Here is a 27,947-nt window from a genome sequence, read left to right as displayed (position 1 = left end):
CGGCTGACGTTTCAGCGCCACTCTGCCCTCTAGTGGGGCAACCCAGAACATCCGAGAACGGGGAATACAAAGAATTCTTTTCCAGACAGCGCCAGGCCAGACGCTGGTCCTGAGCTTCCAGAAAGGGATCAAACCAGGCTCACTCGGATAGGTCCCCAGGTCAGAGCAGAGGCGGAGGGGACGCCCGCCGGCACCTGCAGCGACTAAGGGGCTTTCCACGACCTTCGAACCCTGAGGGGCATCCATTCTAAGTGCAACCAACATGTCAAGAGTGCTCTAAATAATAAGGTCTTTGTTAATTCTTGGCAAATCATGAACACACGCGGGCCTTTCAAAAAGAGCTATGTTTTTTTTTAAAAGGCAAAGGTGCACAAATTTTACAAAAAAAAAATACGAAAAACAAGTCTTTGTGGCTGCTGATGCGCACAGGAGAGCCCATTCATGGGGCTGGCTGGCTGTCGGTCAGGCAGGAGATGAACCCGAGCTCTGTCATCTTGGGCTTGGCTTCTGTCTTCAGAACTTGGCTTGCTTCAGCCTGTCGATGTGGTAGCAGAGTTTCAGGGCGGGCCCCAGCTTCAGGCCCAGGTACTTCATGATCATGTCACTCCTCAGAAGCAGGAGAGCATTGCCATCAATCTCCTGGTGCAAGAGGATCAGGAAAATAAAACAACACAATAAGACCCAGAAGCTGTCAGGGGGATCCGAGCAAGATGGGCAAGAGGTAGGGTGGGGTCGGGGATGTAGGGAGGGCACGTGCAATCAGGGAGAGTGAGTCTCCTATCCTCTCTGTCCCAGAGCGAGAACTTCTTTAGAAAAATTAAACATGTGCGGCGGGCCTTTCATTTTCCTGCTGCCCTCTGATTGAAGGAATGGAAGGTAACCCTGTCTTGGTTCACAGAATCCAAATAGGATCCCTTTGTCCAATCCAGTGCTAAAGGAGCCAGCGTGCCATCCATGAGACCCTGGCACTAGAGGGCGCCTTTCTGTCCCAGACACTGGGAAGAGCCCCTAACTTGCCCCCTGCCCTTAAGTGCTCCCTTTTTTTTTTTTTCCCCTTAGTGGGCATGGCTTTACCTGGCTGTAAAGTGGGCTTTATAATGCTCAGGAGGGATTTCAGGTGTTTGTTCTTTTTGGGGGGCCCACTCAACAATACAAGGCAACATACACCAACTAAATAATGCACCTGCTCCATGCCAGTGGTCAGCACAGAGAACTAACAAGGGAATGAGGGCTTGGTAGTGCTCTCACTGCCTCTGACAATGGCAGCCCTTCAGAGTGCAGTTGGTTCCAGAACCTAGTGAGGCTGGGCTTCTGTGCTCACCTACTGGGCTGCTTTCAGGTCACTAGAGACCGGGGTAGGCAGCTCAGATGCTCAGGTGGGGAGAAGAGGCACAGTTCCAGGGCTCACATAAATGTGCAAAGGTCACCAGCCCTTTTAGTTCACTTATGCAGACGGCTGGCATGGATGGAGCACTGTGGGGAGCAACCCGGACTAGACTAAGTTACTGGAATTAAGACTTATTCTATGCATCTGCTCTCCCACAATATGGCGCTGAGAAGGGAGAAGCAGCTTCTACGCAGCTGCCTCCAGTTCAACCAATAAACTGTAGGACCTGCTCCTGATTGGAGGAGAGCAGCGTACTCGGCGTGTGGGTAGCAGAGTTGGGATTGGTGGAAAAGGACTATAAAGGAGGAGAGAGACAACATGCACCAGGAACATCTAAGGGGAACATCTATCTGAAGGAACACCTGTGCAGCCCCCGAGAGAGCCGGCCGGCGGTGTGCCACTCTCCTGCGGAAGTGGGGAAAGTGGCTAGGGGGAACCGCCCTTCCACGGAGGTGGAAGGGACGGTAGCCAACCCGGGAAGAACCAGCAGCAAACCCGGGAAGGGCCGAGCAGACAAAAGAACAGCGCAGGGTCCTGTGTCGTTCCTCCACGAAGAGGGGGAGCGACAGAGCACCTACTGTGTGTCCCTCTCCTTGTCCCTGGCAAAAGGGCAGAGTGGGCAGAGCTCAACTCCCAACCACCTCCTCAATGCCCACTGTGTCCTATCACCTGGAAGACAGCCAGGCTGCCTCTGCCCCCATCTGTCTAAACCTGCCCCATTCATTCTGTGGTCCTTGGTCTCAGGCCCCATTGTCAGCTGAGAATATTCCCTAATGACGCATGTGTGTTGAGTGGCATGAGGATCCTCCCTGGGCCTGACATTGCAATTTCCATGACAGAGCCACCAAATAAAATGAGACAGGAAGGAAAAAAATAGTGGAAGGACCGTGGTAGGCAGAGTCATGTCCCCTTCCCTGCCCCTGTCCCCAGCATGTCTGCATCGTGATCCCTGGACCAGCAGACAAGTCACCCTATTACGTGGTAAAGGGAAATTAAAGTTGCAGGTGCTGTGGTTAATGTAGCAGGTTGGGGCTGGCACTGTGGTGTAGTGGGCTAAAGCCTCTGCCTGTGGCACCAGCATCCCATATGGGTGCCAATTCAAGTCCCAGCTGCTCCACTTCTGATCCAGCTCTCTGCTATGGCCTGAGAAAGCAGTAGAAGATGGTCCAAGTCCTTGGGCCCATGTACCCTGGTAGGAGACCTGGAAGAAGCTCCTGGCTCTTGGCTTTGGATTGGCCCAGCTCCATGCACTGTGGCTATTTGGGGAGTGAACCAGAGGATGGAAGATTCTCTCTCTGTCTATCTCTCTTTCTGTAACTCTCTCAAAATAAATAAATGCTTTTTTTTTTTTTTAATGCAACAGGTTAAGCCACTGCTTGGGCAGCCAGTGTTCCATATCAAAATGTAGGTTCGAATCCAGGCTGCTCCACTTTCAACCCTGCTAAGGGGCTGGGGAAAGCTACAGAAGAAGGTCGATATCTTTGGACTCCTGCCACTGCATGGGACACCTGGATGGAGTTCCAGGCTCATGGCTTTCACTGGGACCACCCCTGCCCATTGCAGTCATTTGGGGGAGTGAACCAGCAAGTGGAAGATCTCTCTCTCTCTCTCTCTCTCTCTCCCCCCTCCTTCCCTCCCTCCTTCTCTCCTGTAATTGTGCTTTTCAATAAATAAATAGTTTCTTTAAAAAAGTTGCAGGTGTGACTGAAGTTGTTAATCAGAATATTTTTAGATTGATTTATTTATTTGAAAGTCAGGCCGGCGCCGCGGCTCACTAGGCTAATCCTCCACCTTGCGGCGCCAGCACACCGGGTTCTAGTCCCGGTTGGGGCGCCGGATTCTGTCCCGGTTGCCCTTCTTCCAGGCCAGCTCTCTGCTGTGGCCAGGGAGTGCAGTGGAGGATGGCCCAGGTGCTTGGGCCCTGCACCCCATGGGAGACCAGGAAAAGCACCTGGCTCCTGGCTCCTGCCACCGGATCAGCGCGGTGTGCCGGCCGCAGCGCGCCTCCGCGGCGGCCATTGGAGGGTGAACCAACGGCAAAGGAAGACCTTTCTCTCTGTCTCTCTCTCTCACTGTCCACTCTGCCTGTCACAAAAAAAAAAAAAAAAAAAAAAAAAAAAAAAAAAAAAAAAAAAAAAAAAAAAAAAAGTCAGAGTTACAGAGAGAGGCAATGAGACAGAGAGAGAGAGAGAGAGAGAGAGAGATCGATCTTCTATCTGCTGGATCACTCCCCCAGATGGCTGCAATGGCCAGGATTGGGCCAGGCTGAAGCCAGGAACTAGAAGCTTCTTCCAGGTCTCTCACATGGGTGACAGAGGCCCAAACACTTGGGCCTCTTCTGCTGCTTTTCCCAGGCGCATTAGCAGGGAGCTGGATCAGAAGGGGAGCAGCCAGGACACGACTTGGCACCCACATGGGATGCCGGTGCTGCAGGCGGCAGCTTTACCGGCTGTGCCACAGATCAATCAGATGACTTTGAGGCACAGAGAGTGTCCTGGATTATGGGGGCAGTGTAATAAAACTCTTTAATAATGGATGAGGAAATCAGAAGAGTGAACCAAAGAGGAGGGCTCAGCTTGGCAGCTCTGGCTTGAAAGATGAGGGTAGTGGGATGTGAACCCTGCCATGAGGGTGGAACACCCAGGAAGGACTGCTGCCTGGCCGACACCTTGACCTTAGCCCCAGGGAGACTGCAGCAGACTTCTGACCTACAGAACCCTACGACCAAAGCAGTGCTACAGGTGTAAGCCAGTGCATTTGAGGCATTTTGTTACAGGAACAATAGCGAACCAACACAGTAAGCTGGACAGCTAAACTGGGAATTGTTTTTTATTCACCATTTTATAGATTTCAAAATCTAAATAACTGTAATAACCGGGGTACAGCAGTGTGACAGTTTGCCTCCCTAATGGTTGCTGCGTGCACAGAGGGGTGGACGGCCAGGAAGATAGGCATTGCCCCCATTAAGGCGGGAATGAGAGGACAGGGATAGAAGAGCCTTAGAAACCTGTGGCTGCCCCAGTCTCTCACCTGGCTCCGTGAGCCCCGCCCCCGCCCACCTACGTGCTTCCTGAAGAGCTCCACGTGCGGCCCCAGAGCCTGCGGGTCGGCGTCTTTCACGAACCAGACCACGTCCTCCACGGTCCAGGTGGACGGGTTCCTGCTCCGTGGCCGCCGGGTGTCCTGTCTGTCCGGAGAGGGGCTCGGGGCTGAAAGGGGTGAACAGAGAGAGGGAGGCGGTCAGCCAGTGCGCCAGGGCTGGGAGCCTGCCTGGTGCTGCCCACCCTGCTCCGGCCTGGGAGGGGGGTCCTCGGTGCCCTGGAGACAAGGCAGGGGCTCCAGGGACCTCCTGTGAGGGGGAAAGGCTGTGAGCAGAGCACGGGAAGGAGGTTCCAGAGGCAGCACCCTCCCCAGCCTCTGTGGGTGGAGTGTGTGCCACCAAAGCTCACGTGTTAGGGGCAGGCTTTTGGCACATTGGTTAACAGGCAGCTTGGGACGCCTGTATCCCACACTGCAGTGTCTGGGTTTCAGTCCCAGCTCTGCTTCCGATTCCAGCTTCCTGCTAATGTGTACCCTGGGAGGCAGCAGTGATGGCTCAAGTCCTTAACACCCACATGGGAGACTTGGATTGAGTTGCTGCCTCCCGGCTTCAGCCTGGCCTAACTATGGCTGTTGTGGGCATTTGGGGAGTGTATGGGAGACCTCCCTCCCTCCCGGATTGCTCTGCCTTCCAAATAAAAAAAATAATTTTATAGCATTTTTAAAAAATGATTTATTTATTTATTTGTAAAGCAGAGTTACAGAGAAAGATAAAAGGAGAAGCGGAGAGAGATCTTCCATCCACTCCCCAAATGGCCACAACAGCCAGAGCTGAGCTGATCCGAAGGCAGGAGCCAGGAGCTTCTTCTGGGCCCTCCATTCAGGTTCAGGGACCCAAGGATTTGGGCCATCTTCTACGGCTTTCCCAGGCACATTAGCAGGGAGTTGGATTGGAAGTGGAGCACCCGGGACTCAAACCAGTGCCTATATGGGATGCCAGCACTGCAGATGTTGGCTTTACCCACTGCGCCACAGCGCTGGCCTCAATAAATAATTTTTTGAAAGAGGGAAATTACTTTTAAAACCAGCTCATGTGTTAAAGGGTTGGGTCTTCTATGGGACAGCGTTGGGAGGTGGAGCCTGGTGGGAGGTGTCTGGGTCATGGGCAGAGTCCTCACGTATGGGTGAATGCTTTTCCTCAAGGGAAGGGAATGGATTGGCTGTTGCAGGCATTCCTCCTCCTTTTCTCTCTTGCACCTGCCCCCTCTACCTTTCTGCTCTCCATCATGAGCTGGAGCAGGACAAGGCCCTCACCAGAAGCTGGGCAGATGCTGGCGCCCTGCCCTAGGGTCTCCCAGCCTTCAGAAAATAAACCTCTGCTCTGCGGACATCCTCCAGCCCCGACCATTCTGCCATAGCAGCAGCACAGAGAGCCAGCCACCCTCCTTGCCAAGGCCGTCTGCTCACCCAAGGCGTGAGGCCTCAGACAAGGGTTTCCTTCAACAGGTCGACATTCTTATCCAGGGCCTCCCGCGACAGGTAGGTAGTTGGTACCAGGGTGAGCGTGAAAATATCTCAGTGTGTGGCCCACTGACTTCAGGCCCCCACTGTCTCTATTAGTTTCACATAAAGATGACAAAGACATGGCAGAATTCAGGTGCATCTTGGTCTTGACCTTGGTTGCTGTAGAATGGCCAATCTGCCGCCCCATCCTCAGAACCCCTGACTGCAGGGCGGGAGGCAGGGGAGGGCGGGGAGGACTTCGTCCCCTGGCTGCAGGTGCAGAAAGAAGATGTCACCTCATTCTCTGCCCTGGGTTTACCCTGAGTGCTCCCCAGCCCACAGAACACTCACGCTGGTCTCCCCTCCTGGCCCAGGACTTTCAGACTGCAGAGGATCTAAGCCCATGCCTGCTCCAGGGCTGGTCCTTGATGAATGGCTGCAGATGTGCCATTTCTGGTGGGGGCAGGCGAGAGATGCACCAGATACCTGGTGCTATTTTGGGGTCAACTGTTTTAGTTCTGTCCCATCAGCTAACTCACCAGCTTTCCCTGGAGTCAGCCTCTCCTCCCGTCTCCCCTATTTCTGAAACCGACCTCAGCCTCCTTGCCCTTCTTTGCTCCCCTCATTTCCCGATCCTGAAGCTCTCAGGAGGGGGCCCCTCCTGCTGGTCTCCTCCCTTCCATCCCTGTAGCTGCTCCCCCAGAACCTGTCACCCGCCCCCTGCAGGGTTCTCCAGTGGGTCCCTTTCCCAGCACTCCTGTCTTTCAAGCACATATACCTGCTAAGGCACCGCCCCCTGGTGCCCCTTTGCCCCTGTACTGAGTCCCTCCTCTACCTCAAGGTCAAGGGTCCTCTTAGAGACCTCAAGGCGGCTCCTGGAGCTGCCCCTCCTGCTCCGATGGTGAGGTGGCCATGGGCTGTGCTCCGGACCTGGAGGCGCAGGTGTGAGGCATGAAGGGGGACAGGGGCTGTCCCTGCACCTGGCCCATATCCAGCGATCCTCTGAGGCAAGGGGGCTCCGTGCCTGGGCTGTCCCCACCCGCTCTTCTCTACCTTTCGCTGCGCTCACACTACTTCTAAAGACAGTCCCCTCCCCGCCCCAGCGCCATTGCCCCAGCTGCCCAGGCCACCAGCACCTCTGTGAGAGCCATTGCTCTACCTCTTCCCCTGCAAATCTCTATTCAACCTTCTCTTAGGACGCGGTCCCCATGCTGCCGCGCGAGAATATCCACGCACTTCTCAGGACCCTCTGGTCAGGTTTCCATTTCCTGGGGACCCCCTCGCACCTGCCTCCACCCATTCTGGGTGCTTTCTCTCTCCCAGGTGCTGGCTGACATCTTGGGGGGAAAGTACAAACGAGACCCCCTTGTTATAGGGGTGCCACAAAGGTCTCCTCCATGCCTGCAGGTAAGTCACTTGGAAACACAGGTTCCATAACTGTGAGATGTCTCAATAGACCTTGCAGGCATGGGCAAAAGCCTTCATCTAATTTCAAAGCTAGAAAAGAGCCAGGGCTCAGAGCCGTGACTCAATGCTGTGGCACAGGGGATTCGGCAGCCACCTGCAGTGCCGGCATCTCATATGGGCGCCAGTTCGAGTCCCGGCTGCTCTGCTTGCAATCCATCTCCTTGCTAATGTACCTAGGAAAGAAGCAGAAGATGGCTCAAGTGCTTGGGTCCCTGCACCCACAAGGGAGACCTGGATGAAATTCCTGGCTCCTGGATTGGGTCTGGTCCAGCCCTGGCCATTGTGGCCATCGGGGGTGCTTATCCTAAATACAAAATGGTTTGATTGGAAAACTGGATTTACTTTGAGATTTTCCCCTGTCTTTTCCTTGTTGGACCTCAAAGGGTCCCCTAAGGGTGATTTGGCACAGGGCGTCTCCCTCAAGCACCCCAGAGCCATCCGAATGCCAATGCACGCTTATGAAGGCTGATTGCACTCCATTTAAAGCCGTCTGTCCCCAGCGTGGGGACGAGGAGTCCCGGAAATCGCAGCTGCCTTTGGGTCTCACCCCCATCGTGCATTGCCGTAATCAGAGTGACAATGGATGTTCTCATTACAAAGGCTGGAAGCGTTTAGCACCCAGAAGGATTTGAGAGTGATCAGAGAAGCCGTCAGATCTAACTTCCTGTATTTGACAGGAGGAGAAGCTCAGGGCAATCCACAAGAGCATCCTAAGGTCTCTGAGCCCAGCAGGGAAAATGCTTCCCCATCGGCCACGGGCTGGGCGAGGCGCCTGGTTGGTTTGTCTTTGAGGAGCGGGCTCAAGCGGTGATGGCTGGGGAGAGAGAGGGACAGCTGAGTCAGGAAAAGGGGCCCCCTTCCTGCTCCCTGTGTGGCGGCAGCTGGCCTGGCTCAGGGCTGGGTGTGAGGGGCCTCTTACTCATGCAGGTCAGGGAGCCATCTCCAGCATGGGGCGGGGACGGGTGCTTGCTCAGGCCGTGCCCCCCGTGCTGCTGGGATGTATGGGAAGTGAGACCAGCGCTGGGTGCGTGTCTACTGAGATGTGGTTGTCGTGGCTAAAACTGAGCTCCTGTTTTCCAGGAACAGCGTGGCCATGCGTCCAGGTTTAGACGCCCCGGACACTCCCACAGCGCAGGTGCTTGTGCCACGGCGGCCACCTCGCTCTGTTTTTCCCATTGCCACAAGCACATACCCAGTGTCCTTGCGCCCATTCATGATTCAGAGGAAACTTTTTTAGCTCCCCGTGGAGCCGTGTGGAAGAGTAGGGAGAGCAGTGAGCCAGCGGTCAGAAGGGCCTCCCACCCACCTGCCCTCCCACCCGCCAGCCAGCTGTGGACCACCTGACTCCTCTATTGCAAAGTGAAGGCGTCTGGTCTTGAGGGTCCCCCCACTGGTGACTCTGGGTGAAGTCTCACAGCACAGGCTGTCGACACGGGGCAGTCTCCTCCTGTCACTGGTCACTCAGCTTGTCCATGTGTAAAACCCTCAGAAGGAAGAGCCGTGGCCAGGCCTTGAGCCTCTGCCTGGCTCTGATGGTTGCCTGTGGGCCTTGGCTGCTTCCGCTATGATTTGTGCATATCAAGAGTATTGTATGTGGGAGACCAGGAGAAGCACCTGGCTTCTGGCTTCGGATCAGTGCGGTGCGCCGGCCACAGCACGCCGGCCGCGGCGGCCATTGGAGGGTGAACCAACAGCAAAAAGGAAGACCTTTCTTTCTCTCTGTCTCTCTCTTACTGTCCACTCTGCCTGTCAAAAAAAAAAAAAAAAAAAGAGTATTGTATGGGTCACAGGACTAGGAGGCACAGGCTGGACCCCGTCGAGGGCCATCTTGAAGAGGGGTCCCTCATCTTTGATGGGAACCCCCATGACCTGGAGGGTCTCCTGGTCTCTCTCTGGCTCCTGGAGCTGGGGTGGGAAGTGATGAGCTCAAAGGGGAGTGGCTGGCAGATCTGTTCTCAGCATCTTTAGGCAACTTGGTCCCATAGAAATGGGCCACGTGCAGCACTTGAGGTACTGAGGCTAGCCCACGATTTGCGTAAAATCAAGAATAGAGTTTTCTAGAGTTTTCAAGACATCTTGAGGTGGAGAGAGAAGAGAGCTTGGCCCACCCTTAGATTTTAATTGGGATTTTCTTTCCTTTCTTCGAGATTGGCTGACCTGCCCGTGTGAGAAGAGAGACCAGGAGAGACCACAGACTTGAGACAAAGTGGACCAGATTCCTTCTCGCCAGCAAGCAAGATGAGATGACCTCCGCAGGAAGCCTCCAGCCATCCGTCCTCACACCGCCTCTCTGTGGCCAGCTGACTCCCATTCCACTCTGCTCCCCACTACCCCTCTCAGCCGGCCCCACTCTCCCTTCTCTAAGAAGCCCTCCTGCCTCCCAGGAGCAGGTGTAGCAATGCCCACCCCAGCTGATGCTCTCCTGGCAGCCACCCCTGGCCTCTGCTGCCGTGGGTATAGCGGTCAAGAAAGGTGTGCCATCGCTTGCTGACATCTGTGTGGGACTGCACACTTTCTGAGAACAGGGCCTGTGCCTGACTTGTTCACAGCTCTGACCTCAGACCCTCCAGGAGAGACCCCCACCACATCGCGCTGAGTCAGCGTCTACTGCCCAGGCCCGCCCAACCTTTTCCAAGTCCTACAGTTGCCCAGCTGTAAGCCACGCCCTGCGACAGGCTGCTGTGAAGAGTCAGTGGGATGATGTGAAGCACTGATCAGTCACAGCTCATCAAAGGCTGTGACCATTCTTGTTACTACACATCCTTTTATCAATGGCTGGCAGATGCAGCTTCCCAAATCCCAAGGCCATCAGCTCATTCCCCTGTTAGCAATGACTGCTTTCCATCAAATGCTACAGCAAGCGCAGTTACATGTAAAAGCCAGGAGGCTTTCAGACCTCTGCGGTGATTGTATCCTGGATGGGAGCCAGCGAAGAGCTCTCGCGTTTGCACCTGGGCACCAGCAGCCCCAGGATGCATGCCCTGTGAACACACGTCCTCGGAGCCCGCTGGCGTGGAGCCAGTTCCCATCGATCAAGACAGCAGGAGGCGGAGGTACGCCTTGGCGCGAGAGCAGGAGGCTGAGAAATTGCCGTGTCATTGATACCTTCCCTCCTGCCTGTGACCTCATGCAGTTTTCCAGCTTCTGTGGCTTTAAACCATTTTGATTTGCACTTTAAGGAGAAAAAAAAAGATCCATTTCTAGGTCTCTTCCAGGGTTTATGGCTGGGGTCAAACCCCTGTGAAGGAGTCTAGTTTCTTGAAGCCAACTTGTTTCACATGGGATGCAATTTCAGAGCAGTACTGAGCGGTCCTCTGGGCAGAGGGAAAATGGTAACGGCCTCCCTGAGGGTTCATGGAGGCGCCAGGCGGGCAGGCAGGTGGGAAATCCGTGAGGTTGCAACTGCTCTTCTGTCCTGTTTTCATCATTCGGCGCTCACGCCAGTGCCAGTTTTAGCAATGCAAGTTTTGATCAGAGTACACACAGAACCCCATTCTGCCAAGGTGAAGAGAGCCCGCTTAAACACAGGCAGGGGGTCTGGAGCCCTCTCCGCTGTCATCTCCTTTTCCCCCTCCCCTAGAACCTCGGTGGGGTCCCCTCGACCCCCACCAAGTGCAGTTGGAAAGGCAACGGAAGTTCTGGAAGACCCGGGCTCCGGAGTCAGCCCAAGTCCCCATCTTGGCTCTACACGTGATTGACCTTCGTTTGAGCCGCACTGTCTTTATCTCTAATTCAGATCCAGTGATACCTAGTTCTTGTAAACGCTAACTGAGAAGAAGGCATAAGTAACGTGTGGCTCCCAGTGGGTGCTCAGTCAGTGACAGCTCGATGCAGGCCTCACACAAGCCGCCGTGTGCTCGGGAGAAACCTCACAAAGCCAGGCACCGGGTCCCCTCTGAGGAGCAGGAGAGAGGGAGTGAGAGCTGGAGCTGGGAACAACACGCCCGGAGAAGGGAAACGGAGCAAATGTTTCCCATTAGTGGCTGAGTGCCAGCTGCCCACCCGGTATCTTTTTTCCGTATTTTCCTCTGTAAGCAAATCTCTGACTCCCATCTGGGATCATGGTTGCCTACAGCTGAAACCACATTTTCCCAGCTTCCCTTGCAGCTGCTGGCCATGTGACCGAGTTCTGGCCAATGTAATGTGAGCAGAAATAGGACCTTCTTTCAGAGACACAGGTACAACTGTCTCCCCTGCCCTTACCTCCCACCTGCTTCCTCCGTCTGATTGCTGAGCATGCGTGTGGCTGGGTGGGTGGGGGGCTGTCTGCTCTCTGCAGGTTCACTGGGTGCCTGCAGAAGGCACTGGTTAAAAGGCATCTTGGGAGCATGAAAGAGCTCGGGTGCCTGAAAATGATGAATAATCTCATTTTTCTTCAGTGTATCACACAGGCTTAACCATGACCTTCAATTCTTAACATCTGTAGCAGCTCTACTCCAAGAAGGTTGGGTGAGTTTGTGATTTTAAACACCCCACAGTCCCAAGGCATCCTGCTGATGATAAACCACTCTGATCATCAGGAGGGAGGGAGAGAGAAGAGAGAGAGAGAGAAGAGATCAATCTTCCATCTGCTGTTTCACTCTCCAAATGGCTACTTGGCTGGGGCTAGTCTAGGCCGAAGCCAGGAGCCTAGAATACCATCCAGGTCTCCCATATGGGTGGCAGGGGCCCAAGTACTTTGAGCCATGCTCCACTGCCTGGCCAGGCACATTAGTAGGGAACTTCATCAGAAGCAGAGCCGCTGGGACTTGAGTTGGTGCCCCAGTACAGGATGCCAAGTGGTGGTTTAGCCCGCTACACTACAATGCCATCCCCTCTTGCTAATGTTTCCAAGTTAGGAGCAAGACAACCTGTGTTCAAGGTAGTTACTGATTTGCTTGGAGCAGAAGGCAGTAGGAGGGCAGGCTCTGTGTCTCTGATCTCACTCAAGACCCTGAGAGGCAGAAGTTCTGAGGTATGTGGGCTCCCCGGGCATGCATCGGGGTCTCCAACATGATGTCAGAGGTGCTTCCCACAGAAACTGCTTCCTGTCTGGTGAGGTTGCTCAGAGAGGCTGGACCTCGATGACAATGAAGGTTAGGGACATCCAGGGCTCAGCTGGAAGTAGGGAGTGCAGGAGGGGCAGGGGAGTCACTTTGAGACCCCCTGGAGGGCCCTGCATCCCCTAACCCAGGGTCACGGGATAGACTGAGCTGGGGCAGACAATTCTTGAGCAAGTGATAGAAGTTTCTCTCCAAGCCAACTGTGGCATCTGCTTACTGAATTCTGCGATTAAGACGCAGGGAACTGGGGGGGGCCAGTGCAGTGGCATATCGGGTTAAGCTGCTGCCTACAGTGACAGCATCCCATTTGAGCGCTAGTTCTGGTCTCAGCTGCTCCACTTCCGATCCATATGGGAGACCTGGATAGAGCTCCAAGGTCCTGGCTTGGGCCTGGCCCAGCACCGGCCAGCTGTGGAGGCCATTTGGGGAGTGAACCAGCAGATGGAAGATCTCTCTCTCTCTCTCTCTCTGTCTCTCCCTCTCTCTCTGTTCTGTCTGTCAGCAGAGTGTCTCCTTTGGCCAGCACCCTGGGACAAGGGGAGTGGGCTGAGAAGAATGAGAGGAAGGGACATTTGAAGGACAGAGTGACACCAGGGTGACATTAGCAGAACTCCTGCTAGGGGCCAGATTGGATGCAAACTCTGGAGGCAAGCCCGACGGAAGTGCTGCGTCTTCGTTTCCTTTATGGCATTGGTTCACGCCCGGCCTCCTCTCTCTCTCTCTCTCTCTCTCTCTCTCTCTCTCTCCTATTCTTCTTCTTCTTCTTCTTCTTTTTTTTTGACAGGCAGAGTTAGACAGTGAGAGAGACACACACACACACACACAGAGAAAGGTCTTCCTTCCGTTGGTTCACTCCCCAAATGGCCACTACGGCTGGGGCTATGCAGATCCGAAGCCAGGAGCCAGGTGCTTCCTCCTGGTCTCCCATGCAGGTGCAGGGCCCAAGCACTTGGGTCATCCTCCATTGCCTTCCCAGGTCACAGCAGAGAGCTGGACTGGAAGAGGAGCAACTGGGACAGAATCCGGCACCCTGACCAGGACTAGAACCCGGGGTGCCGGCACCACAGGTGGAGGATTAGCCTAGTGAGCCATGGGGCTGGCTCTCTCTCCCATTCTTAGCAAGCAGATGGACAATGTCCCCCTCCGTTGGGAAACGGGGCTCCACCCTGCTTGCACCTTGGGCCTGGCCAGTGGCCCTGTGTGCCAGCATCCAGGAGTGGTCCGCAGGGCACCTCCGCCTTTGGCTGAAGGAATGGCTGTGCTCTGGCCCTGGACCAAGAGGCCTCACTTGCCTCTCCATCCCTGGCCAGGAGAGGCTGGACAGGGCCATGAGCCTCCAGGACTGGGTAAGGTTCTGAGGGGATAGCTCCTGTCGTGTGCAGTGTGGTGGGGCCACTGGTGGACACAGGCTGGGCTCAGGACATGGGGCTTGCCAAGGAAGACGCAGCCAGCCCACTGGGGTCAAGATGAGGATTCCGTGACTTCTGGGCTGGGGCCTCCCCTCTTCTTCAGCAGCTCTCAGCCGTGGAGCCAAGGGCCTGTGGTGAGCTGGGGGCTGTGTTCAAGTGGCCTGTGGCTGCTCTCTGACTGCCGCTGTGTCCTTGGTCCTGTCCTAAATACCAGTGGGAACTCCTGCATCCTCTCAACAGTCCTAAAGGCAGGGGTTGCTATTCTCATAGGATTCCAGTTTTGCAGGTGAGGACACGTGGGCCCAGAGAAGCAGGGGTCAGGAAGCAGCAGAGCTAGGTTCCAGGCCAGGCTGTCTGGCTCGGGTCCAGGCAATCATCCACTAGGATTTAGGGTCTTTAATCTTTAATGAGATACTGAAGCTTGAATGTGATGGTCTCCCGGGCACAGAGCTGCGGCTCCTCTACTGTTCAGTGTAACTGAACAGCCAGCTCTCAGCAATGGAACACGAGTGGACGTGACGCGCACCCCTTCCAGGCTCCAGGAAAGTGGCTGTGCCTTTGCCCCACTCTACCTGCAGGATGCACGGGACGTGGTGGCTATGGGGGATGGCAGGGCCACAAAACAGACACAGCCTGGGTCCCTGCAGGGAGATGTGCCCACCAACAAGCAACACTCACCTTGGACTTGTGAGCAAAAACTCTTACGGGACTGGAGCCAGCGTACATACATTGCAGAGTCTACTTGTTCCTAAAGCCTGCTCTACCTTAATATGCCATTTTCTTTGCTTGTGGCCAAAGGTCAAGGTTTGCTGCCTTTGAGCACAATACAAATCCATGAAAGGGCTTGTGGCCACTTCTGATTTCCAGTGGCACCAGGTTCAGCCTGCCAGGCCTCCCGCCTCCCCCAGGCCGGGTCCTCAGGGCAACACAGAGGAAGCTGTGTCGCTGGGAAGCCAAGGCATGCATTGCATTTACCACATCTGTTTCCTTCCACGAACGTCCCGTTTCTCCTGGGGCTGGAGGCTGGGGGCCTCAGTGTAGGTGCCGAGGGGCCTCCCGAGGGCACAGGGCTGGTGCGGGGCCCACTGGCAGCGGTGGCAGGGCCTCCCGCGAGGTGGCCATCTCCGGAGTTCTGCCTCTTGCAGTAGAGCAAGGAGGAGGGCGGCAAGGAGCCCCTGTGGCTGCAGGCGGAGCTGGAGGCGTCCAGGCCGTAGCGGCTCATGCCCACAGCGCTCACCAGGCACTCTTCCAGGGCGACGGTCTCGGCTAAGCGAGAAAGCAGTGCAGAGAAGCAGAGTGAGAGCGAGGTGCTCAGGAAGCTGCCTGCCCCCTGGTCACCACTGTGTGTGAGGATGGAAATCGAGAAGAGAAGCCCACGGTCTGCTTCCCGATAGTACAGCCCTCAGCAGATGTGATAAAGTGATGCTCTCGGCCATAGAGAACTCACAAACAAAACCAAGCCGACTGAGGCCAGTGGCTCTGCCTTCCAGTCGTCTCAGTGGGCTTGTGGGACCCTCCCTGCTCTCCTCCCCCTACCCCACCAGCTTGTCCACCATGGCTGCCTTTCTCCCTCTCCCAGCCCGGGATTCCTGGCAAAGATCAAGCAGCAGTCCCAGCGTCCCAGAGTTAGGAGATGCAACTTTAGCCTGGGTGGTGACCCAGGCAGGGTGGTGCTTCCTCCCCACTCTTTGAGTCCCCAGACGCATAGGGCTGGCCACTGTCTGCAGAACTAACCACCGGGGACACCAGTGCTGGCTGCACAGACCCGTGATTCCCCCAAACCTTGCACGAGAGAGCTAAAGACAGGGGCATAGAGGCCCTGAAGAGTCCAACCTCCTCATCCACTCGCCACAAGTAACCCAGGACCTCCCACATGCGGAAAGCTCTGCCAGGAGCTGCACCTGTGGCCAAGAGGGGTGGTGTTTCCTGAACAATTTTGTTTTCATTTTTTTTTAACAAAATCCAAAGGAAATACGAAAATAGGAAGAAAAATGAGACTCTTCTAGTCCTCCCGCTGTAGATAAGATCACATCGGCCCGGCCCCATCAACGATGACCTGCATATTAGACACCGTGAGACAGACATGGCCATCCCCAAAGAAAATGCAATAAGTAACAAAATAAAATGGATCCTCCAAAACTGGCGCTGGGGAAACGCATTTGGGCCACGAGACCGTCTCCATGTATGGGCTCCTCCCACAATGTAGGCACTGCAAGATTCAGACCTGGATTTTCAGAGGAGCTCACAGATCTTGCTGTTGGGGATACACACGGAGCCTACCTGGGAATGAGTCACGCAGATGGGATGCAACTGAAGTGGTGTGAATTTATAGTTGCAAATATATATTTATTCACTTATTTTTAAAGTTTTTTTTTAATTTATTTGAAGGGCAGAGTTACAGAGAGAAGGAGGAGTGAGAGGGAGAGGGGGGAAGAGGGGGAAAGGAAAAGAAGGGGTGATGGGGGAGGGGGTTGTCTTCCATCTGTTGGTTCACTCCCCAAATGATCGCAATGGCCAGAGCTGGGTCAGGCTGAAGCCAGGATCCAAGAGCTTCTTCCAGGTCTCCCACATGTGAGCAGGGGCCCAAGCACTTGGCCATCTTCTGCTGCTTTCCCAGGCTACAGCAGAGAGCTGGATCAAAAGCAGAGCAGCCTCAAACTGGCACCCATATGGGATACTGGTGTTGCAGGTGGTGGCTTAACCTGTTACACCACAATGCCATCCCCAACAGTTGTGAATATTTATTTTAAAAAGGAAAAAAGATCTACATTAAATAATTTAACCTCCCATCTTAAGATTCTAGAGTGGGTCCAGCGCAGTGGCTCACTTGGTTAATCCTCCGCCTGTGGCACCAGCATTCCATATGGCTACGGGTTCTAGTCCTGGCTGCTCCTCTTCCAGGCTAGCTCTCTGCTGTGGCCCGGAAAGGCAATGGAGGATGACCCAAGTGCTTGGGCTTCTGCACCCGCACTGGGAGACCAGGAAGAAGCACCTGGCTCCTGGCTTCGGATTGGTGCAGCCCTGGCCATTGCGGCCATTTGGGGGTGAACCAACGGAAGGAAGAGCTTTCTGTCTCTCTCTCTAACTGTCTATAACTCTACCTGTCAAATAAAAAAATTTTCTAGAGAAAAAGAGCAAACTAAACTTCAAGCAAGCAGAAGGCATGAAATAATAAATTCAAGCAGACATTAATTCGGTGGAGAACTAAAAAATAATAAATGAACTCAAAAGCTGGTTCTTTTCAAAATATCAGCAAAGGGGCTCACACTGTGGCATAGCAGGTAAAGCCACTGCCTGCAGTGCCAGCATCCCTATGGGTGCCAGTTCAGGTCTTGGCTGCTCTACTTCTGATCCAGCTTCCTGCTAATGCACCTGAGAAAGCAGTGGAGGATGGCCCAAGTGCTTGGGCCCCTGCATCCACATGGGAGACCTGGAAGACACTCCTGGCTTTGGCCTGGCCCAGCTCTGGCCACTACAGCCATTTGGGGAGTGAACAGCGGGTGAGAGATTTTCTCTCTGTCTCTTCACCTCTCTCTGTAACTCTACCTTTCAAATAAAATAAAATAAATCTGCAAAAAAATTCAACAAAGTTGGCAAAACTTTAGCTGCATTGACTAGAGAGAGAGAAAGAGAGCAAGCTCAAATTACCAAAATCAGAAGTGAAGAGGGATCATAACCGCCAAACTTAAAGTAAATTAGGTAGCTTAAGTGAAATGGAGAAACTGCTGGAGCTGACTCAAAAAGAAATAGACCGGGCTGGTGGTGTAGCAGGTATAGCTGCCACCTGTGATGCCAGCATCCTGTATGGGCACTGGCTCACGTCCTAATTCTCCATTTCCAGTCCAGCTCCCTGCTAATGTGCCTGGGAAAGCAGTGGAAGATGGCCCTAGTCCTTAGGCCCCTAAGCCCCCATGGGAGACCTGGAAGAAACTCCTGGCTCCTGTTCCTGGCTTCAGCCTGACCCATCTCCAGCAGTTGCAGCCATTTGGGGAGTGAACAGTGGATGGAAGATCTCTCTGTCTCTGTCTCTCCCTCTCTCTGCGTAACTCTACCTTTCAAATAAATAATCTTTTAAAAAAATAGACAATCTTTGTAGACCTCTTAAAAAAGAGAAAGAAAAAAAATCATCCAAACTCTTCAAAACCTCTTCCAAGAAATAGAAGAGGAGGGAAGCCCAACTCATGCTATGATACCAAAACCAGAGACGTCACAAGAAAAGACTGCAGAACCATGACTCTAGCTAATATGGATATAGAAATCATCAAAAAAAAAACCCAGCAAATAACTGGATCCCACAACATGTAAAACTCATTAATATAATACAGCAAATCAATCAAACAAAAAACAAAGTCCACAAAAACATTTCAACAGGTGCAGGAAAAGCATTTGACAAAATCAACACCTTTTCATGATAAAAACATTCGAACCGGGAGAAAGAAAATTCCTTAACCTGACAAGGGCCATCTACAAAAAGCCACATCTACCATCTGTAATTAATGGTGGCAGTCTGGATGCTGCCTCCTAAGAACATAAGCAAAGCAAGGATGTTCACGCTCACCCTTCTACTGGACATTGGATGGACAGTTACAACCAGGGCAATTAGGCCAGAATAAAGCATCTGGATTAGGAATGAAGACATAAAGCTGTCTTTTATAGGTACGAACCCCTAAGGAATCCACTATCAGAACTAATAATGAGTTCAGCAAGGTTGCAGAATACAAAACCAATATGCAAGCGTATCAATTGTATTCATAAACACTTGCATTGAACAATCTGAAAATAGAATTAAAAAACTTGATTTATAATAACAGTCAAAAGAATAACATACTTAGGAAAAATTTAATAAGGGAAGTAGAAATTTATATTTTGAAAACTATGAAACATGTTGAAAGGAATTAAAGAAAATAAAACAAAATGAAAAAAATTCTGTTCATGGATCTCAAGAGTTAACACTGTTAAGATAGCAATACTCCACAAAATTTATGTATGGATTTAGTACAATTTCTGTCAGAAATCTTAGCTAATTCCTTTTTAAAATAGAGATTATTATTATTATTATTATTTTAAGATTTATTTTATTTGAAAGGCAGAGTTACAGAGAGAGGGGAGAGAGAGAGAGAGAGAGAGAGAGAGAGAGATCTTTCATCTGCTGGTTCACTCCCCAAATGTCTGCAAAGCCAGGAGTCAGGAACTTCCTCCAGGTCTCCCATGTGGGTACAGGGGCCCAACCTCTTGGGTCATCCTCCTTTGATTTCCCAGGTGCATTAGGAGGGAGCCAGGACTTGAATTAGCACCCATATGGGATGCTGGCATCATAGGCAGTGGCTTTACTCACTACACCACAATCCTGGCCCCTTGGCTAATTTCTTATAGAAATGAAGAAACTGATTCTAAAACTCACATGAATATTCAACATAAAGGATTCTTACCTCTCAATTTCAAAATGTACTGCAAAACAATGGTAATCAAGACAGTATGATACTAGCATAAGGACAGACGTATGTATCAAGGGAATAGAATTATAGTTCTAAACAGACCAATAAACAAGACAGAAATTGAATCAGTAATAAAGACCCTACCAACAAAGAAAAGCCCAGGACCAGATGGCTTCACTGCTGAATTCTACCAGACTTCTAAAGAAGAACTAATTCCCATTCTTCTCAAGCTATTCAAAACAACTGAAAGGGTGTGAATTCTCCCAAACTCTTTATATGAGGCCAGTATCACCTTAATTCCAAAACCAGGAAAAAAGAAAAAAGAAAGAAAGAGAATTATAGAACAGTATCACTGATGAACATAGACACAAAAATCATCAACAAAATACTAGCTAATCAAATCCAACAACACATCAGAAAGATCATTCACCTGGAACAAGTGGGATTTTTCACTGGTATGCAGGGATGGTTCAACATATGCAAATCAATAAAGGTGATACAGCACATTAATGAATTGAAGGATAAAAATCATATGATTATCTCAATAGATGCAGAGAAAGCATTTGATGAAATGTAACATCCTTTTTAAGATAAAAATCGTAAGTAAATTGGGTATAGAAGGAACATTCCTCAACACAAATCAAAGCAACATATGCCAAATCCACAGCCAGCATCATATTGAATAGGGGAAATATTGGTGAAAGCATTTCCACTAAGATTCAGAGAACCTGACAAAGATGCCCACTTTCACCATTGCCGTTCCATATAAACCTGGAAGTTTTAGCCAGAACCATTAGGCAGGAAAAAGAAATCAAAGGGATACAAATTGGAAAGGAGGAAGTAAAATTATCCCTGTTTGCAGATGATATGACTCTATATGTAGGGGGAATCAAAAGACTTCACTAAGACACTATTGGCACTCGTAAGAGAGTTTGGTAAAGTTGCAGGATATAAAATTCACACACAAAACTCAATAGCCTTTTATACAAAAGACAATGCCATGGCTGAGAAAGAACTTCAATCAGTCTCATTCATAATAGCTACAAAAAAAATTTAAATGCCTTGGAATAAATTTAACCACGGCAGTGAAAGATCTCTACAATGAAAATTTCAAAACATTAAAGAAAGAAATAGAAGAAGAAACAAAAAAAATGGAAAAATCTTCCATGTTTGTGGATTGGAAGAATTAATGCATCAAAATGTCCATCCTATGGAAAGCAATTTATGGGTTCAACATGATCCCAAACAAATGCCAATGACATTCTTCTCAGATCTAGAAAAAGCAATGTTAAAATTCATATGGAAACACAAAAGAACACTGAATATCTAAAGCAATCTTAACAAAAACAAAGCTGGAGGCATCGAAATACCAGATTTCAAGACATACTACATGGTAGTTAATCAAAACAGCCTGGTCCTAGGCACAAAAATAGACACATAGACCAGTGGAGCAAATTAGAATCCCCAGAAATAAATTCATGCATCTACAACCAACTAATCTTTGACAAAGGAGCTAAAATCAATCCCAGGAGAAAAGAAAATCTCTTCAACAAATGGTGCTGGGAATATTGGATCTCCACCTGAAGAAGTATGAATAAGACCCTTACCTTATACAACAATTGGCACAAAAGGGATCAAGGATCTAAATCCACAACCTGATACCATCAAATTATTGGGGAAGAACATTGGGGAAACTCTGCAAGACACTGGTGTAAGAAAAGTCTTCTTGGAAAAGATCCAAGAAGAATAGGCAACCAAAGCAAAAATCGACAAATAGGATTACATCAGGCTAAGAAGCTTCTGCACTGCAAAGGAAATACTCAGCAAACATCAGCAGGCAATGAACAGAATAGGAGAAAATATTTGGAAACTATGCAAATGATAAAGGATTAATATATAGAATTTATAAAGAGTTCAAAAAACTCAACAACAACAAAATAAACAATCTAGTTAAGAAATAGGTAAGGTCCAGTGCTGTGGCATAGTGGGCTAAGCCTCTGCCTGCGGCACCAGAATACCATACAGATGCTGGTTTAAGTCCTGGCTGCTCCTCTTCCAATCCAGCTCTCTGCTATGGCCTGGAAAAGCAGTTGCAGATGGCCCAGGTACTTGGGCCCCTGCACCTGTGAGGGAAACCCCAAAGAAGCTCCTGGCTCCTGACTTCCAATCAGCGTAGCTCTGGCCATTGTGGCTATCTCAAGAGTGAGCCGGCAGATGGAAGACCTTTCTCTCTGTCTCTCCCTCTCTCTGTAACTCTACCTCTCAAATAAATAATAAATAAAGTATTTTAAAAAATAGGAAAAGGACTTGAACAGACATTTTTCAACAGATGAAATTCAAATGGCCAACAGACACATGAAAAAATATGCAGGGAAATGCAAGTCAAAGCCTCAATAAAATTTCACCTCACCCTAATTAGAATGGCTGTCATACAGAAATCAAAAAACAATAAATGCTGGTGAGGATGTGGGGGAAAAGTTCCCTAATCTACTCTTGGTGGGTATGTAAACTAGCATAGCCACTGTGGAAGACAGTAGGGAGATTCCTCAAAAAGCTGAATACAGACCTACCATATGACCCAGCCATCCTACTCCTGGAAGTTTACCCAAATGAAATGAAATGAAATGACTATATGAAAGAGTTATCTGTACCCCCATGTTTATTGCAGCTCAATTCACAATAGCTAAGATATGAAATCAACCCAGATGCCCATCATCTGATGACTAGATGGAGAAAATGTGGTATACACACACACTATAGAATACTATTCAGCGGGGCAGGCACTGTGGCTGACTTGGCTAATCCTCCGCCTGCAGCCCCAGAATCCCATATGGGCACCAGGTTCTAGTCCCGGTTGCTCCTCTTCCAGTCCAGCTCTCTGCTGTGGCCCAGGAGGGCAGTGGAGGATGGCCCAAGTGCTTGGGCACCTACACCCACGTGGGAGACCAGGAAGAAGCACTTGGCTCCTGGCTTCAGATCAGCACAGTGCTGGCCGTAGCGGCCATTTGGGGGGTGAACCAACGGAAGGAAGACCTTTCTCTCTGTCTGTCTGTCTCTCTCTCTCTCACTATCTAACTCTGCCTGTCAAAAAAAACAAATATATTTATTGAGTAAACATTTGGGCCAGTGTTAGTGGTAAGGCTGCAGTTACACAGAAGATGCATTAAAATTCGTATTACAAACGGCTCACAGATAATTTTTCATGTAGACATGGGGCAAACAATGAAAAAAGATATGACAAAGCACTTATTTGATTTAAGTATTTTGCATCTAGAGTAAGTATGCCTCCCTCATGCTGTTAGCTTCAGGCAGAGCATGCAGAAAATTCCCTAATGTGCACCACAGTTGCAAAGTCCGGATGCAGGTGGAGGCTCATTCTCTTTTGACTGAGTACAGAGAATGGGGAACGTGGGAACATGCACTTTGCTGATTTAAAAACTGCCAACCACCACAGGTGGGACCAAAGGCCATAAAAACCAGTGTCTGGGCCATGATCCAAGTGAGTTAATCCGAAGGTAAAACCAACTTCAGAGAGCACCCGGCAACAGTCAGAGGCAGAGATCGAGGTGGCTTTCAGAGTCGTTTCTAGTCTGATGGAAACAGCGTCCTCCTTGCGTTTGTCAATAGGGGTGCAGGTGCATCTACCCACGGGTAGCAAGGACTGATCCGCTGGCGGCCATCACTATCCAACCACAGGACTGAACAGGGGATCCAGCATTTCCCATGTTAAATGGGTCCCACTGGTGGGGCAGGAGACCATGTTAGGTGGAGCATTGGTGTGTTCCTGACCCAGGGCTGGGGAAATGACCACAAACAACAGACATCTCCTTTCTCACTGTTCTGAAACTGTGGAGTCTGTGGGGCCACGCACCTACTCACAGCTCCAGGGGAGGAGGGTCCCTTCTCACCACTGCCTGGTCCTGGCATTGCTGACACTCCTGTGTCTTCTCAGAGTGCAAATACATGACTGCCAATTCTACCCCCATCCTGGGCTTTAGATTTAGGCCCCCTTAATCCACAGGACCTTATTTTTTTTTTTTAATTATTTACTCATTTGAGAGAGAGAGAGAGAGAGATTTTCCATTTGCTGAGTCATTCCCTAGATAGCCACAACAGCTGGGGCTGGGCCAGGCTGAAGCCAGGAGCCAGGAGCTTCTTCCGGGTGCCCCATGTTGGTAGCAGAGGCCCACACACTTACCACTGCACCAGAAAGTCAGCCCCAGGCCCTCACCTTCATTGCCTCTGCAAAGACCCTGTCCCTGATTAAGGTCCCAGGGACCTGGATTTGATCATGAACATGAACATATTTTTGGAGGATACAATTTCACTTTACCATAACAGGAAAACATTATTTTTATAGCATAGATCTTAATGTGCATCAAAGAAATATATTTGGCATATGACATAATTATTTCACTCATGCAATATCATTGCTTCTGCTGACTAAATGCTACAGTTAAGAGACATGAGCCCATTTAAAGGGATGACCTTGAGTCAAAGGTGCTGTAGCTGCTGTTCAGAGTGGACACTGTGGGGGTGGCTCCTGAGCGTGGAGCCAGCCCCAGCCCCTGTCTTCAGGCAGATGGTGTCCAGCGGGGAAACCAAGGTGGGTAACCCAGCCTCTTCCTAAAAAAAGAGTCCCAAAGACATTTTGTAATCTTCCTCACAGTGAGGCCGTTGTGCTACATGTACTTTTCATTGCCTGAAATTCTTCCTTGCATCTAACCCCCATGGTCCTCCTCGCTTTGGTTAAAAAGATGACTACTGGGTACACACAATTTTTGCTGTTGACATTAAGCCATCCAACACTCGGGTAGATGAAGTCTCCATCCATGGGCAGATCCTCTAGTAGCTTAAGAATTTAATTGAACTGGGACGTACATTTGCTACCTAAATTCACTGTGTACAAGCTGGGGAAGAGAAAGGAGCAAAGCTGTATAAGAGCGAGAGCGAGAGCGGAGAGAGAAGGGAGAGAGAGAGAACCACGCTGTTCCAGAGTGTTGTGGCCGACTGCTGAGTGGACACCAGGTGGGGCCAGCAGTGCCCCCTGGTGGATCCAACTCCTGTACTCAGACTCCTGGCAACCAGGCCGGGAAGGCTACAGACCTGCAGTCGTTTCCTCCTGGATTCTCACAAAACCCCTTCCCATCTGAAATGAGCTGTCTTGTCACCCTGGCACGGCTCATAAACAAAAGGTCCCAGCCCAGTCTCCTGGCGAGGCTGTTTCGTCGATGCAGTTTATCAGCGAAACAAAGCCGGGACGCTGAGCGCCTTTTCATGCACTTCTATAACCCCCTGCATCTATCTGAGAGACCAACAATGCAAACCACTAAAGCTTTCCTCCAGAAAAAAAAAAACAAAAAAAAACTACTTTTCCTACAATCACAAAAGCACGCTTTATGTAGCAAGGCAGATGCACAAAGGCACAGGTTGCACAGACATCTGCCGCATTTCCAGGACTTCGTGTCTTGGGAACTTTCAGGAGAGCCTAACATTCCTCTTTAAACTCTCGCTAATCTGTTTGTGGATACAATTTCCTCCAGCCACTGTGGACAAAGCCTGCCTATTAGTGAGGCCCAAAGAACATTCTAGAAGAGTTCCAGCCCACTCAGGACTCAGTGGACACCAGTTTGCTGTCTAATCTGAACACTGTCTAAGCCACTCGGATCGGCAAACAGAGCTCTGGGATTCCGAGTCCATAGTGCATGGACCCCACCCGCCTCCCTCCCTGCTGGCTGGGGCCTGGGCTACAAGGTGGGATCAGAGGAGTATGCTGCTTCCTCCCTCCTTGGCTTCCAGGCCCCCTACCCGCACCCCACAAGGGCAGTCCTGGAGGGTCTGCAGTGTGCACAACCTCCAAAGACAGGGGCAGGAAGGAGAAAGCCAGAGAGAAGGCAAGAAATTCCGAGTGGAGAGCAGCAGAGAGGGCGGAAGGAGCGATGTGTCTCCTGCTATGGACCTAGCCTGGTGCTGTGCATGGGCAGAACACCAGACTCAGAGGGCAGCATGGACCACTGCTTTTATTTTAAAAAGTTCATCTGGCCCTTTACCTGCATTCTCCAACCAGAGCAAGCCCCAAGAAGCTGCAGTACCACCTTCGGCCCGACTACTCCCACATTGGACCTCTCTACTCCAGGCACCAAAACAGGCCAGAGTCTGAGACACTCCTCTGTCTCATCTCTGAGCAGCTGTCTGTCGGTCTCTCGCACTCAAGCTCCCTGTCCCCATCCCCACCCCCCACCCGGTCCCCACCCCTGCCTCCCCCACACCATCAACCATAACTTGTCAGTCTCCAGGAGCAGCCACCTCCTGCCTGGGCTCTGCTCAGTTGCTTAAAGAGACGGCAGCCCCATAAGTCCCCAGCCTTAAAGCCCAGATCAGAAACTGGAAGCGCTGAGGACCGACTGCCATCTGACACTTAGCCAGGTGCCACCACCTGGACGGGGCAGAGAATGGGGCAGGGGAAGAAGGGGCAGGCCCAGGAAGCCGCAGCAGGTGCACGTGGGGCTTGCCCGTCTTCCACTCAGCCCGTCTGTGGGTGCCTCGGTCCCTACCTGGGTGGCCGGGGCTGCACCCGGCTGCCTCCCCCACGCTCCTCTGCCGGGGCTGTGAGACGCAGAGGGGTCTTCTGCTGTGGACCTCGGAGCGCCTTCTTGGTGCAGGAACCAGATTTCCTGCCTGCCCTGGTGCAGCCGTTTCTCTGCCGTGTGGGCTGGGGGAGGTTTGCAGGCTTCTGCTCAGGCTCAGTCCCGCCCCCTTGTTCTCACAGATAAGCTCATCATGTTTTCCCTGAGGCCCTCTGTGGCCTCTCCGCCCAGCCTTCCTGGTTCAAAGGGCACCAGCCACACCACCTATGGGGCTGAGCATTTCATTTGCCTCAATTACATTTTCCATTACCTTGGTCTCTGGCCAGTATGGATTTTCTCCTAAGGCCTGTCTCTGTCATTCAGATCACTCAGCCTGGGACTCAACCTTGAGTCCCCTCGGGCCCAGTTAAGTGCATTTGGGTTTTTTTTTTTTTCCTGCCCTAATGAGATGCACAGAAAACCACCCATCACTTTGGTGCCTGACACCCGGACTTCTTTCATCCTCCCTGAGGTTTCCGGTGTGCCTGTCTTTGTTCTAAACCTACGGGGTGCTTTCTTCCTTGGGGAGTTTTGACCACAGGCAGCTGTTTGGCGTAATGAATGCCTTTGGGTCTCCAGGGCAGAGCAGGTTCCATAACCACCCTCTGGAGGGTCTGGCAGCTTCGCCACCCGGCTGGGGAAGGCCCAGGTGGGTGGGATCACTGGCGGTCTTGGCCTTGTTTCCTCTACAGCCCCCACACTTTTTTCTCTTTCATAAAGCCTTACAAGAATGCAACAAATGCTCCTGAATCAGGAAGATGGTGCAGTTACTGGAATCGAGGCCGCCTGGCAGGTTTCAGTTCAGAACAGACATCTCCAGTCTGAGGGGCTTTCCCATTCTTTCTAGCACAGCTGTGCCGCTTTGTCCATGGGGGATGGGTTCTAAGATCCCCAGCAGATGCCTGAAACCGTGGCGAGTGCTGACTTCTATATATTCTGTGTCTCCCTGCACAGACACCCCTACGATGAAGTTTAACTTATACATTAGCTGCAGCGATTAACAATAGCAATAAAGCAGAATAAGTACAACAGGGGCCGGCCCTGTGGCGCAGTGGGTAAAGCCTTGGCCTGAGGTGCCAGCATCCCATATAGGCGCTGGTTCTAGTCTTGGCTGCTCCTCTTCCGATCCAGCTCTCTGCTGTGGCCTGGGAAAGCAGTAGGAGATGGCCCAAGTCCTTGGGCCCTGCACCCATGTAGGAGACCTGGAAGAAGCGCCTGGCTCTTGGCTTCGGATAGTCGCAGTTTTAGCCATTGCAGCCATCTGGGGAGTTAACCAGCAGATGGAAGACCTCTCTCTCTGTCTCTACCTCTCTCTGTAACTCTGTCTTTCAAATAAATAAAATAAATCTTTAAAAAAATCAAATATAACAATATGGTATAAAAACAATGATTCACGTAATTATTCACGTGGGCTCTCTCAAAATATTTTGTTGTTCTGTATTTAGCTTTCTTGTAATCATGTGAGATGACACAGTACCTACATGATGAAATGAAGTGAGTGACATAGGCGGTTGGGATGCAGTGTTAGACCACCCTGAAAGGCCTGACACACGTGTGAGAGCAGCCAATCTGGTAACTGAGCTGGCCACCAAGGGACTGACAGATGGGTGGCGTATACTGTGTGCATACGCTGGACAAGGAGATGACTTGCATCCTGAGCAGGAGGGTGCAAGATGTTACTCAAAACAGCTCACCATTTCAAACTTGGCAGTTTGTTGTTTCTAGAATTTTCTATGGGACCTTTGCTGATGGAGGATGACAGCAGGTAACTGAAACCGTGCAGAAGGGAGGACCAGGGTAATGCTCTCTGTGCCACAGCCAGCTGCCCTGCTGTGAGAAGTCCTGCGGAGAGGCCCACCTGGCAGTGCACCAGCAGCTCCAGGGAACCTGATCTGCCAACACCCACGTGAGTGAGCCCACCTTGGTTGTGCTTTGAGATGCTTGCTGTCTTATGAGAGACTCCAAGCTGCACCTGAACTTCTGACCCCCCGAAACTCTGAGAAGATAAATGCTATTTGAGGCCACAAAGTGTTGGGGGG

The 27,947-nt window shown here is 51.2% G+C and overlaps 1 protein-coding gene across 5 annotated transcripts; it reads right to left on the bottom strand.

Moving 5' to 3' along the window:
- Nucleotides 1-327: 327 nt before the first annotated feature.
- Nucleotides 328-26,265, bottom strand: LOC100344072 (Scm polycomb group protein like 4). 5 transcript variants are annotated; one of them, XM_089332762.1, is made up of 4 exons: nucleotides 26,180-26,247; nucleotides 14,823-15,113; nucleotides 4,447-4,596; nucleotides 328-639 (listed from the first exon to the last, which is right to left on the bottom strand). In XM_089332762.1, exons 1-4 carry the CDS (start codon nucleotides 26,226-26,228, stop codon nucleotides 632-634), a joined length of 498 nt encoding a protein of 165 aa, XP_089188888.1. In that variant the 5' UTR covers nucleotides 26,229-26,247; the 3' UTR covers nucleotides 328-631. The 5 variants fall into 5 exon arrangements, with proteins under 5 accessions (XP_089188888.1, XP_089188887.1, XP_089188889.1 ...); XM_089332761.1 differs by having other exon boundaries at nucleotides 4,451-4,596; nucleotides 26,180-26,239; XM_089332763.1 differs by lacking the exon at nucleotides 26,180-26,247 and adding an exon at nucleotides 25,837-26,168.
- Between the last annotated feature and the right edge of the window lie 1,682 nt (nucleotides 26,266-27,947).

Source organism: Oryctolagus cuniculus, chromosome 5 (assembly GCF_051225735.1).
Source record: "Oryctolagus cuniculus isolate XC-2025 breed Fujian yellow rabbit chromosome 5, ASM5122573v1, whole genome shotgun sequence".
Lineage (NCBI taxonomy): Eukaryota > Metazoa > Chordata > Mammalia > Lagomorpha > Leporidae > Oryctolagus > Oryctolagus cuniculus.
This window is presented reverse-complemented; position numbering and strand designations above follow the sequence as displayed.

Coding starts and splice junctions, on each gene's coding strand:
- LOC100344072 (XM_089332761.1), bottom strand. CDS start 26,228: ATGACAGAGACAGGCCTTAGGAGAAAATCCATACTGGCCAGAGACCAA. Junction 15,114..26,179: donor CATACTGGCCAGAGACCAAG/GTAATGGAAAAT, acceptor TTTCTCGCTTAG/CCGAGACCGTCGCCCTGGAA. Junction 640..4,450: donor TGGAGCTCTTCAGGAAGCAC/GTAGGTGGGCGG, acceptor CTCTTGCACCAG/GAGATTGATGGCAATGCTCT.